Source organism: Lupinus angustifolius, unplaced genomic scaffold (genome assembly GCF_001865875.1).
Source record: "Lupinus angustifolius cultivar Tanjil unplaced genomic scaffold, LupAngTanjil_v1.0 Scaffold_290_10, whole genome shotgun sequence".
In the NCBI taxonomy this organism is placed as follows: domain Eukaryota; kingdom Viridiplantae; phylum Streptophyta; class Magnoliopsida; order Fabales; family Fabaceae; genus Lupinus; species Lupinus angustifolius.
In genome coordinates this window covers 4,724-16,781 of record NW_017727616.1, presented here as the reverse complement: position 1 = coordinate 16,781, position 12,058 = coordinate 4,724, and the positions used below count along the sequence as shown (strand labels likewise).

The 12,058-nt window shown below is 33.2% G+C and overlaps 2 protein-coding genes across 4 annotated transcripts; one reads left to right on the top strand and one right to left on the bottom strand.

Annotated features, from left to right (window-relative positions):
- The first annotated feature begins 477 nt into the window (after window positions 1–477).
- LOC109340950 (protein SPIRAL1-like 1) lies at window positions 478–3,028 on the top strand. Of its 2 annotated transcripts, none has more exons than XM_019578720.1 (3): window positions 478–542; window positions 1,340–1,582; window positions 2,722–3,028. In XM_019578720.1, the coding sequence occupies exons 2-3, from the start codon at window positions 1,349–1,351 to the stop codon at window positions 2,806–2,808; spliced, it is 321 nt and encodes a 106-aa protein (XP_019434265.1). In that variant the 5' UTR covers window positions 478–542; window positions 1,340–1,348; the 3' UTR covers window positions 2,809–3,028. The 2 variants fall into 2 exon arrangements, with proteins under 2 accessions (XP_019434265.1, XP_019434266.1); XM_019578721.1 differs by lacking the exon at window positions 478–542 and adding an exon at window positions 619–636.
- Window positions 3,029–7,279: 4,251 nt separating this feature from the next.
- LOC109340951 (ubiquinone biosynthesis protein COQ4 homolog, mitochondrial) lies at window positions 7,280–11,339 on the bottom strand. 2 transcript variants are annotated; one of them, XM_019578723.1, is made up of 2 exons: window positions 11,014–11,339; window positions 7,280–8,123 (listed from the first exon to the last, which is right to left on the bottom strand). In XM_019578723.1, exons 1-2 carry the CDS (start codon window positions 11,188–11,190, stop codon window positions 7,632–7,634), a joined length of 669 nt encoding a protein of 222 aa, XP_019434268.1. In that variant the 5' UTR covers window positions 11,191–11,339; the 3' UTR covers window positions 7,280–7,631. The 2 variants fall into 2 exon arrangements, with proteins under 2 accessions (XP_019434268.1, XP_019434267.1); XM_019578722.1 differs by lacking the exon at window positions 11,014–11,339 and adding an exon at window positions 8,886–9,198.
- Window positions 11,340–12,058: the final 719 nt, after the last annotated feature.

Below are 12,058 nucleotides of genomic sequence, written 5' to 3'. Positions count from 1 at the left end.
ATATTCACTTTTTTGGATAATAAATTAAGTTATTTTGGTTTGTGGTTGTCTCTCAATGAATATAAAACCTTAGAGATCTTAGAGATTCAGTGAAATCTTATACTATTAGCCCAACACCTTGTTGATTTGATGTGGTAGAATGGTAGATACAACGTGCACCCACAAATATATATTAGTTGTTTTCAAAATTGAAATTTTTTCTAGAAATATTACTTTTTGCAAACTTTGTATACGAGATGCTTGTTAGACCAAGAGAATCAATTAAAACAACATTGTTTCAAGACAACTTACAATGTGCACCACCAAATGTTTACCACTTTATATATATATATATATATATATATATTTTAGTAATTTGTTTATTCTTTACTAGCAAAATGATTTTTAATATAGTATTTGATTATTATTATTATTATTATTATTATTATTATTATTGAAAAGTGTGAGTGGCTATCCATTGCATCTATTTATAAGACACATCTCAGCACTCTCTCTTGGCCCTTCAGATCTGCTCCTCCAACCAAACACCACATCTAACTAAGGTAACCTCTCACTTCTCTTTCCCTTTTCCTTTTATCTCTTCCAATTTAGGTTTCGTTTCTCATTCCTTCCTCTCATTCGCTTCAATTTTCTCTCGTAATTTTTCATTTCTCTTCTGGATCTTTCAATCCCTCACCCCTCCTACACCACATGCATTTCTTTTCATTTTTCTTATTTATTTATTATTTATGTTAGATCGCTTTTTCTGTTGTTTAGATCTATATATTTTTTATTTAATTTATTTTTGTTGATCTTGTGATGACTGGTTTTAGTGCTTCTGAGGATAATTTTTTTTTTATCAGCAATGAACTGAGGATAATTGTTGACTCCGATTATTTTGATTTAGTTTGATTCTTCACGTTGCGGTTATTAATGTGAATAATGTTTCAAAGTCCCCTTATCTGTTAAGGATTAGATTTTTGTCAGAAGCAAGTAAATGATTCATGAAAGTAGATTGTAGAAAATTGATAAGACTGGGTGATAATTGTAGGTATCATTTTTAACAAGGAAATGAGTGGAAGGGAATTTTGAAGATTTTTGTATGGTTCCTTTAGAAGATTGTAGAAACAGGAAGTGAATTCAAGGGAATTTCTAGTTACTACTTAATTGTAGGTATCTTTTCTAAGAAGGAAATGGAAAAGCATGTGCTAGTTTTATGAATGCACTTGAAAATGCATTTTATTAATGTATTTGGCAGTGACTGTTTTCTTAATAATATTTTTAGATCTTCATGTTTATTTACACCTTTCATTTTCGGGGTTGTGTGATCTTTTTATCACTTGATTCACTTCTTTGACAGAGATTGAGCATGGGTCGTGGAGTTAGCAGCGGTGGTGGGCAAAGCTCATTGGGTTATCTTTTTGGCAGTGGTGAGGCCCCGGCACCAAAATCAGCACCAACTAATGCCCAACCTGAAGCAAAGGCTGTAAATAATGTTGCTCCTTCAAAACCAGTTGCTGCTCCAGCAACAATAGACCCAAACAAGCCTGCTGGTATCAACAGTAGTTCTATAGATGGCCTGAACACCGGCAACTTCATCACGGTACTAACTGCTCCTTTTATGCTTGTTTTCTTCTTTTCCAGCTTAAATTTTGGGATGATAGTTTAAGCTCCGAACTATTTTACAAATAAATATGAAAGCTCTAGGGGTTTAATCTAGTCTGCAAGGTAGCCTTGTTAGTTTTGGTACATTTGACTTTTCCAAATGCATATTTAGCTTCTCTCATGTTTCAGTCAATGGTTAATTTTGTTATTAACTTATTGTGCACTCATATAGATGAAGTTTATTGTGGTCACCTTGCTGTGGCCTTGTTTTCTCAATTTCGTTAGTTGTACCTACTACCTAATGTCTGAAAAAACTGAATAGTATCCTAAAATATTTGGAAAATGAAAATTAGTTAGATTCTTGCTTCCAATCCTGTTCATACTTCATAATTGCTTAAAGATAGTCTCCTATTGATTGATATTGAATCTCGGTGTAAGTATGCTTATTGCAACTGTATTGTCTAACTCATAGTCATGTGGTGTGCGGTACTCTCCGATACCCGATATGGGTAAGTGGTATGCAATACACTATCCGCTAGGGAGTATACTTTAGTTGGATACACTAGTTAAGTTTGTGACACATTTTAGAAAACTACTAGTTAAATGGATATTGGACCATATTTTAAAAAACTAAAAAACAAATAACTAAATAAGCCCATTTACTTTTACCAAAATACATAAATAAACAAGTCTATCTGCTAAAGAGGCCCATTTAGATTTTAGGGTTTCCTTCTCTCCTTCGCAAAAGCTCCACAAATCTGTACTCACAATCCAATTTGCAGTTCCCCGACCAGACCAACGAATTTGGTTTCTATGGTCTAACTTATATAATTATCTCTGTATCATGACAAATAATCCGCTCTTCAAAATTAAGTTAAATTGTGCATATGCTTATCAGCATTAGACATAATGGAATTAAGCTTGGTTGATTTTGTGCTAGAGAGTGATCTGTTGCAAGTTGCAACTGCATCAAGATGATTCTACCCAAAACAATGTGAAGAAATAAATGAAAAACTAGAAATCTCATTTTGTTTCATTTTACTTTTATTATGCTAATATAGTCTGTTCCCTCATACTTCGGTTGTATTTTCTTTGGAATTTTTTATTGATGTTTTCCCCTTGATTTGTTGGCTGCAGGACCGACCTTCAACCAAGGTCCATGCTGCACCTGGTGGTGGCTCTTCTCTGGGTTACCTCTTTGGTGGTCCTGGTGATGCAAAATAATACCTTCTGTGTGACGCTTTTGCATGAAGAATGTTTTTCTTTTGAAATTCAAGTCTTGAAAACAAAATGGGAGATATGGTGTAATATAGGTTGTGGTTGCTGGGATAAGGTCGATCAAGAGTGCTATATTTAATATGTGCTAAACATCAATTACAGAACTTTGTTTGTCAGAAACAAATATTTCTATTTCTAAATGCACATTATTTCTAGTTTTGTATTATGTGTTTCTAGCAATTCTTTTTATTTGTTATCATGCACCGAATGAATCATTTTGATTGTTAAGAATAACTTGTCATGGAATCCAGGCATACTTAAGCTGAAGTTTGTCATTAGCTCACCATAAGTATGTTATAAAATTAGAATCCATGTTCACAAGGCCTGAAGGCAACAAAATATGAGAAGATTATGAAACATATCAAAACAATAAACACTGATGTGTGACTGTATGTGCATAGAACAGTATAAGACCAGTGTTAAAATCTAAACCATGATAAGAGTAACACTTCCATTAACCGTGATAAGCTTTGACTGTTTGATTTCTGGTTTTGTAGCCTCTGCGAAAAATAAAATCAAGAATAAGAAGGCCAGAGAAAAGTGTCAATTAAGTTTTTTGACCTTCAAAAGGTTATAGACATTTTGCCCATTCTCTTCTCTCTCACTGAAACAAGGTTTCATAAAAAAACCATATAGAGTTATAGACTATTGAATGAAAGATACCGAGTAATAACCCATCTCATTCTAGGATAAAGTAGAATCTAAAGTTAATTATCTCGTTTTTTAGTTATGTTCTTTTATCTTATTGTTATCTCTGTTACTTATTTTGCTGTTTATGATGAGTTCCACTAGCCTTCTGCCAGAGACTAATTCGTAATCACACCTCTCAAGGGGACTTTCACTCTTTGCCCAAACCAGCGTTCTGCCTTTATTAAAAAGGTCTTGATGATGCAGAATGACTAACATCCCTCATGTGTTTGGATCAACTTAATCCTAAATACTTCATCAATCCAATTATAACTACTTCATGGAGTTATCCATGCATGGTTAACAACTCAGCTCATGGAGGCTGCATCAATAGATAACCAATATTTGATGATTTTAGGAAGACTCCAACGCCTCCCATTTTGATCCCCCTCTTGATCTTGCATGTTATTCGGCAAAAGCTTAATCATGCTTACATCCAAGCCCATAATTAATAGAGAAAAAGATGTATACACTGGTAGTGTAAAAGTTTTATACACTGTCAATCTATCATCCAACATTCATTTTCAATTATCATTCTAATTACTAATTGACACTGGTAATACCAATGAATGATAGATAGTGTATTAAATGTGTATAAATCTTTATATTACAATGCATAAATATTACATTCTAATTACTAATTCAAGTGCATAATTAATAATCTCATTCAGGATTTACTTGATTTATTATCAGGGAGCAAGTGTCTAAGATTAATGAAAACTAAAATTTGAGCATGGATAAAAAGTCAATTTTGTTAGAATTGATAAAAATTTATTTCTATCAAAAGTGTATATGCGAGAATAAACTTGTATGATTCTTTGGAACAAAAGAAAACAAAAATGTAAGTTGCTCCAATTTCTGAAATGATTTTTAAGATGGAAGAAATAATCATGTCAGAGAAAATGATCCAAGGAAAACTAAAGAATCCTAGAATCATATATTTTCTAATCAAGATAGTATCCTGGATAAAGCTAATTTTGGTTGGCTAGACAGTTTCTAATCAAGATGGAGTTTTTCAGTTACTTCATGGTATGTTGCACAGATACGGATACGTGTATCGGATATGATACGTATCCGATACGTTGACACACATTTTTCTAAAATGTAGGATACGATACGTTCAGGGATACGCATATAAATTAATAAAAAATACATAAAATATGATAAAATTATAAGTGTAAATCAAAATATTCAAAGTAAAAATTATAATGGAAAATGAAAATCATTGCCTCCAAAATTCAAAGTATCAAAACTAGAAAATATAGTAGAATAATTCATAAAATTGCTTATTGTCTAGCCTTAGAAACAAAAATAGTATCAATTTCATCTGTCTAGCCTTAGAAACAGAAATTTGTTGTGTGATGAGAGAATGACACCATGTGTCATGGTCTTTTCTTTTAGAAAACACGGTACATTTTTTCACACAAAAAATTCATCCCTTTATTTTTTCACAAAAAGCAAGTCAAGCCCCTGACTTGTTTAACCTATTCACAAAAAGGAACATACTAAGCGAAAAGAAACTAAGAAGTAAGAAATGTAAGCATTTTTTTGTTTGTTCTTCACAACATACCTATGACGGTAGAGACAGTAACACTAAGCACCGACCAGCGACGTTATGGATCGGAAAGTACCAGCTATTTGAGGGTCAATGTGGTGTGATGGTAAGTTGATAGGATGTGACCTTTAAATAAGTGAGTGTTTATTGAAAACAAATCTATCTTATCATAAAACGAATCTATATATCCTATATTTTATTCAAAACGAATCTATATATCCTATATTTTATTCAAAACGAATCTATATATCCTATATTTTATTCAAAACGAATCTATATATCCTATATTTTATTCAAAACGAATCTATATATCCTATATTTTATTCAAAACGAATCTATATATCCTATATTTTATTCAAAACGAATCTATATATCCTATATTTTATTGAAAACGAATCCGATACGTGTCTTGATATTTATTTTTATTTTTAATTTTTTTTAATTTTTGGATACTCTATGGACACGTATCTTTCGCGAATCTGAGCGTATCCGTGTCGGACACCGACACGCGAGGGTATTTGGCGAATCCGTGCATCATAGACTTCATGACCTAAGCTTCCCTAACACCAAATAATTGAGTAGAATTGAACGGGTGATACAACATAAATAACAATTCCTCTCTTATGGATTGAGTAGAATTTAGTTTATACCTTTCTATGGTTGGTTGTTTATCTTTTATTTATCTATTGTACTTTACAATACTCTAAACTGAATCTATATGAGATTCATACATACTAGCATCCGTTGGGAAATGAAACATGTTCTTATTACAACTAATACTTCGACACTAAATTAGTATCAAGAGAGTTCTCTGAAGTTTCCTTTGTACTTACAACAAGCTAATTTAACATGAGCTATATATAGGAATTGCAGTACTTAGGTACTTCGATGTTATATATTCACAACAGTTTTGAAGTGTTCATGAAGATGAGAATCTCTAGGAAGTTTCTTAAAGTTCTATGCAATGACTCTTTTTGCTGGATGAGTTCTTCAAATGATACACCATCTCTAAACACTTTCTGCATGTTCATCTGGGAATCTGTCTTGGCATTGGACTACCCTCTGTAGTTTACTGGAGTGCCACTCGCAGTTCCATAGAATGGTACTGAACATAGACTTGAAATTCAATATTGAGATTCTGAAATCTGGCTTCTTTAACCTTGTGAATGCTCCGTGTTTTAAATTATGGTTGCAATCGCAATTGCAGACACAACTGTGGTTGCTGCGATTGTGGCCGTTGCAATACAAATTGTGACTATTAAGGTATGAATTTTTTGTGATTTTTTTTAATTCAATGCAACCCAAATAGTTCTAATGCGGCCACATTATTTTGATTTAGTGTCACACCGCAATTGCAATTATGGCGGTCAACATATCCGCAATATTACAGTCACATTACATGATATGAAATTTGAAACAATGGTTACACTTGTTGGTGTCTAAGTTGGTACATGATATAATTGAGTGGGTGAAAGATCACAAGGTGAAGGGGTTGTCTACTTGGCCGGTGATTACAAAGTTGGGATCACCCACTTTTGTGAACACCCTTTACTAAGGCCAATTTCTGCCAAAGATATATTTCTTAAGCTATAGCAATTGCTTAGTGTTTTCTTTTACAATGGAAATGTAATGCTCTTAAGTTTGGCAGCTCCATGTTTGCGGGGATTAAAGCTTTACTGAAGCAACTAGAAATGCCACAAGAGAAGGAATACAAAGTAGAAAATGATCAAAATAATGGTTTTACTGTATCAGTGGGTAACTAAATAAGGCGAAGGTGATATTGATGACAGTGTAAGTAAATTAGGTGCAGATTGTAATGCATGACCTACCATTTGTATATAGGACATAGGCCTTATTGTGTGAGTGCTAGGGACTAGTGTTGAAAGACGTTTAAGCTGTCTAGAGGTAGATATAATCCAGTGGAATAAGCATATGCTATGAAACATTGTTGATCCTATAAATGCTTTCATGTAAGAGGAATCTGAACTCAATTGAATCTACCATTCCCTATTCTCCTTGAGTCATTTTCAAATATTGAGGTAGATGTATTTTTAGAAACTAGCCTTTTTATAAATATAAAATAATCATGGCTTAAATTCAAGCTTCAACAACTAGCTGTGATACTATCCAGGATTTGTTATATAGCTACTGCAATTTTGCAGAACAGAAAAAGAATGGCAAAACAAAAATCATTTTTAATCCATATACACGGCAAAAATTCAAGGGGAAAAATTAATCTATCAGGAACGTGTGTGAAATATATGCTAAATTGGGAATGTATCTGTGTACAAGTTGTCATCTATGGATGAAGAAATTAAATCTTCTCTGAAGTTTTATTAAAGAAGATAAATCAATTGCAGGGATACAAGTTACACTTACTTTTACAAGCTGGAAGGTAATACCTCAAATCTATCTCTCTTGCAATCAACCCCCGGTTTATCCTCTTTCATTTTGCACTACCACATCATAAAGGTAACACTGCTATCGCAAAGAAAACTGACCATCGAGTCCGACAAATAACAGGCAGTTAAGGAACAGGAGGAACAGGAACAATTCCCAATTTTCTGCGAACATCTTCCAAATCTTCATGAAAATGGCGCTCATAATATACACACATAAGATCAGTGCACTGCACGCCAGCACGAATGGCCCAGGGAAAGTAGTGCTGATAAAATAGTTTCCTCTGCTTCTCACTGAATCTCGCTGTGCCGCCTATGACAGACAGCATGCACATAGGAAGGTACATCTGCTCAAACTCAATTACTTTCAGAGCTGACTCTCCAATCAAGTTAGTAGGAAGGCCAAAAAGGGTATGCCAGAAGTCATGCACTTCACGAGCCCGCATTGCAACATAAGCCAGTTCATCTGTGTCCATGAACCGTACAGGAGGTCGATCATCCGGTGAAAAATTCCTTGATCCCATAAATCTAGCATAGGCAGAACCAAATGTGTTTTCTGGTAGGTCCCATGCATTTCCTACATTTGCAGATATAACACGAGGGCGCTCTAACAATACCGCCTATCAACCGAGATTACAAAAGAAAATGCGTTGGTCTTTATTGTGACATATAACAGCATGTCTTTTCAGAAAGAAAGAGTTTTTCTCAGCCAGCAAAACAGTGCATAAGGATGCAAATACTTAGAAACTAAAACAATAACAGATTCTGGAGAGAAGCTATTTCCTTTACTTCACAAGCTAATCAAACAAATATCCCTCAACAATAATTTAATAACAAGAGTTCACAGATCCAAATCCTTGACATCTCCACTTGTAAAGTAAGACTAGATACATCTAACCTATGATGGATTGGTGCAACAGTATGACACTTAATAACAAGAGTTCACGGATCCAAATCCTTGACATCTCCACTTGTAAAGTAAGACTACATACATCTAACCTTCCCAGACCTCACATGGTAGGAGCCTCGTACACTATGTCAATCAATGGTGGAGTTTCGGCATACAACAAGGACAAGACTGAAGAAAAATGGTTCAATGTACGAGTCTACCACCTGGTAGGTCTGGGGAGGTTAAATCTCTGATATCCCTCGAGTGAGAGACTATTTACAGAATTTGAATTCATGACCTCCGGACAAAAAATCCACAATTCCCAATATCAATCAATACAATGCATATTGATTCCAAACACAATAATTTCGTCATATTTATAAACAGCGATTCAATAAATGAAGCTACATCAATCCTTAGATGGATTCCTATGTTTTAATTTGATAAAAAGAGAATATAAAAAACATGATATTATCATAAATAAAAAACTAACTCTTCCTTCAGGGGAACTTTGCATCCTTTGAAGAACCTTCTCAAAAGCAGGTTTCCCTGTTGTCTCACCAAGCGCTGCTATTAAATCAGCTCGTCGTGGATCCAACAATGCTCCCACCGCAGAACCCACTGCCACCGCCGCCTGCTGCCACCTCTTCAGACCACCCCCGACCAACATTTTCGATTCCTCTCCGATCAAAATCACTAAAATCCTTCTATTGAAATTGATTAGCGTTTGTGGTGGAAATGACACTGAGCAATGGCGGTTTCGTGTTTAGAAAAGGAACGATAGATGGGTCAAAACCGGGTCGGGTATAAATATTACAGGGTCATGGATCATTCATCATTAGAGCTCAAATAGATAATTGGATTATAATATCAATATAGAAACCGTTAATATATTATTTACCATTCATTTGTATTAGTTTTTTTTAAGTCAATTATAAATAAATATCAATTATTTAGTGATGATGGGTTAAACTTTTACACTCACATATAAATGTTTTTTGTTTTATTTACTATTTAACTTATTTTCTTGAAATATGAAAGTGTACTTCAATAAGGAAGAAGAGTTAATAAAAAAATATGGAGTGAAAAGAATCTACCCCTTCTTCCTATATTTAATTGAAGGAAAATAACATTAGGCTATCAAATTGTTATTAATGTGAGGTTGGCTCTTGTAAGATGAACACTTTTATAATAAATATATGATGTCCTACAACATGGTTTTGAAGAACTAAAATATCATATTTTCACAATTTTAAAGACTAGTATGATATTCATTTAAGATTAGAGATTTGGGAGAGAATGTGATATCAATAGTGTTAATTGGAGTTTATTCAGGATATAAAATAAAATTGATTTAACAATATTGAAGTTATGTTAGATATTGAAATAACACATGATAAAATCTTAATAATAGTGAGTTTTTATTCATGTTCCTTTGTTGTTTTGTTACTATTGTTGATGTTTAACCATAATTTTCCTACACGAGTTATGGTGATAAAAGAGTTTTGTTGGTGTAGAAAACACATTGGTTGCATTCTTCAAATAGAAAATACAACTAGTCATTCTAAGGTTTTTTTATGAAATGAACAAACATAGTTGTAAAAGGTTGAGTTTGGTTGGATAGAGTTAGGGAAGAAAGAAAAGAGGGAGAGAGAAGTGGAAGAGAAATGAAATTTTTTTCATATTTGGTTGAGAGGGCAGAAAGAAGGGAGAGAGGAAAAAATTGGGTGAACCCACAAAATTTCTTCCCTTCACTTGTGAGGAGGAGAAAGTGAGAAGAGAAATAGAGACTTTACCTAGACCCTGTTATTACAAATTGTATCCCAAACTATGTCACAAACCATATCAATTGAAAATATTAATTAAAATTGTAATAAAATTTATAATTTAAAATTATAATAAAATTTATAATTTAAAATTATAACGTTTATTTTTAATTAATAATAAAACAACATTTTCATGTATCTCTTCTTTATTTTGGAGACATTTTTGTAATTTGAATCACAATATCGTCATTCTTTCCTTTACTTCACAAGCTAATCAAACAAATATCCCTCAACAATAATTTAATAACAAGAGTTCACAGATCCAAATCCTTGACATCTCCACTTGTAAAGTAAGACTAGATACATCTAACCTATGATGGATTGGTGCAACAGTATGACACTTAATAACAAGAGTTCACGGATCCAAATCCTTGACATCTCCACTTGTAAAGTAAGACTACATACATCTAACCTTCCCAGACCTCACATGGTAGGAGCCTCGTACACTATGTCAATCAATGGTGGAGTTTCGGCATACAACAAGGACAAGACTGAAGAAAAATGGTTCAATGTACGAGTCTACCACCTGGTAGGTCTGGGGAGGTTAAATCTCTGATATCCCTCGAGTGAGAGACTATTTACAGAATTTGAATTCATGACCTCCGGACAAAAAATCCACAATTCCCAATATCAATCAATACAATGCATATTGATTCCAAACACAATAATTTCGTCATATTTATAAACAGCGATTCAATAAATGAAGCTACATCAATCCTTAGATGGATTCCTATGTTTTAATTTGATAAAAAGAGAATATAAAAAACATGATATTATCATAAATAAAAAACTAACTCTTCCTTCAGGGGAACTTTGCATCCTTTGAAGAACCTTCTCAAAAGCAGGTTTCCCTGTTGTCTCACCAAGCGCTGCTATTAAATCAGCTCGTCGTGGATCCAACAATGCTCCCACCGCAGAACCCACTGCCACCGCCGCCTGCTGCCACCTCTTCAGACCACCCCCGACCAACATTTTCGATTCCTCTCCGATCAAAATCACTAAAATCCTTCTATTGAAATTGATTAGCGTTTGTGGTGGAAATGACACTGAGCAATGGCGGTTTCGTGTTTAGAAAAGGAACGATAGATGGGTCAAAACCGGGTCGGGTATAAATATTACAGGGTCATGGATCATTCATCATTAGAGCTCAAATAGATAATTGGATTATAATATCAATATAGAAACCGTTAATATATTATTTACCATTCATTTGTATTAGTTTTTTTTAAGTCAATTATAAATAAATATCAATTATTTAGTGATGATGGGTTAAACTTTTACACTCACATATAAATGTTTTTTGTTTTATTTACTATTTAACTTATTTTCTTGAAATATGAAAGTGTACTTCAATAAGGAAGAAGAGTTAATAAAAAAATATGGAGTGAAAAGAATCTACCCCTTCTTCCTATATTTAATTGAAGGAAAATAACATTAGGCTATCAAATTGTTATTAATGTGAGGTTGGCTCTTGTAAGATGAACACTTTTATAATAAATATATGATGTCCTACAACATGGTTTTGAAGAACTAAAATATCATATTTTCACAATTTTAAAGACTAGTATGATATTCATTTAAGATTAGAGATTTGGGAGAGAATGTGATATCAATAGTGTTAATTGGAGTTTATTCAGGATATAAAATAAAATTGATTTAACAATATTGAAGTTATGTTAGATATTGAAATAACACATGATAAAATCTTAATAATAGTGAGTTTTTATTCATGTTCCTTTGTTGTTTTGTTACTATTGTTGATGTTTAACCATAATTTTCCTACACGAGTTATGGTGATAAAAGAGTTTTGTTGGTGTAGAAAACACATTGGTTGCATTCT

Coding starts and splice junctions, on each gene's coding strand:
- LOC109340950 (XM_019578720.1), top strand. CDS start 1,349: ATGGGTCGTGGAGTTAGCAGCGGTGGTGGGCAAAGCTCATTGGGTTAT. Junction 1,583..2,721: donor ACACCGGCAACTTCATCACG/GTACTAACTGCT, acceptor TGTTGGCTGCAG/GACCGACCTTCAACCAAGGT.
- LOC109340951 (XM_019578723.1), bottom strand. CDS start 11,190: ATGTTGGTCGGGGGTGGTCTGAAGAGGTGGCAGCAGGCGGCGGTGGCA. Junction 8,124..11,013: donor AAAGTTCCCCTGAAGGAAGA/GTTAGTTTTTTA, acceptor CTCGGTTGATAG/GCGGTATTGTTAGAGCGCCC.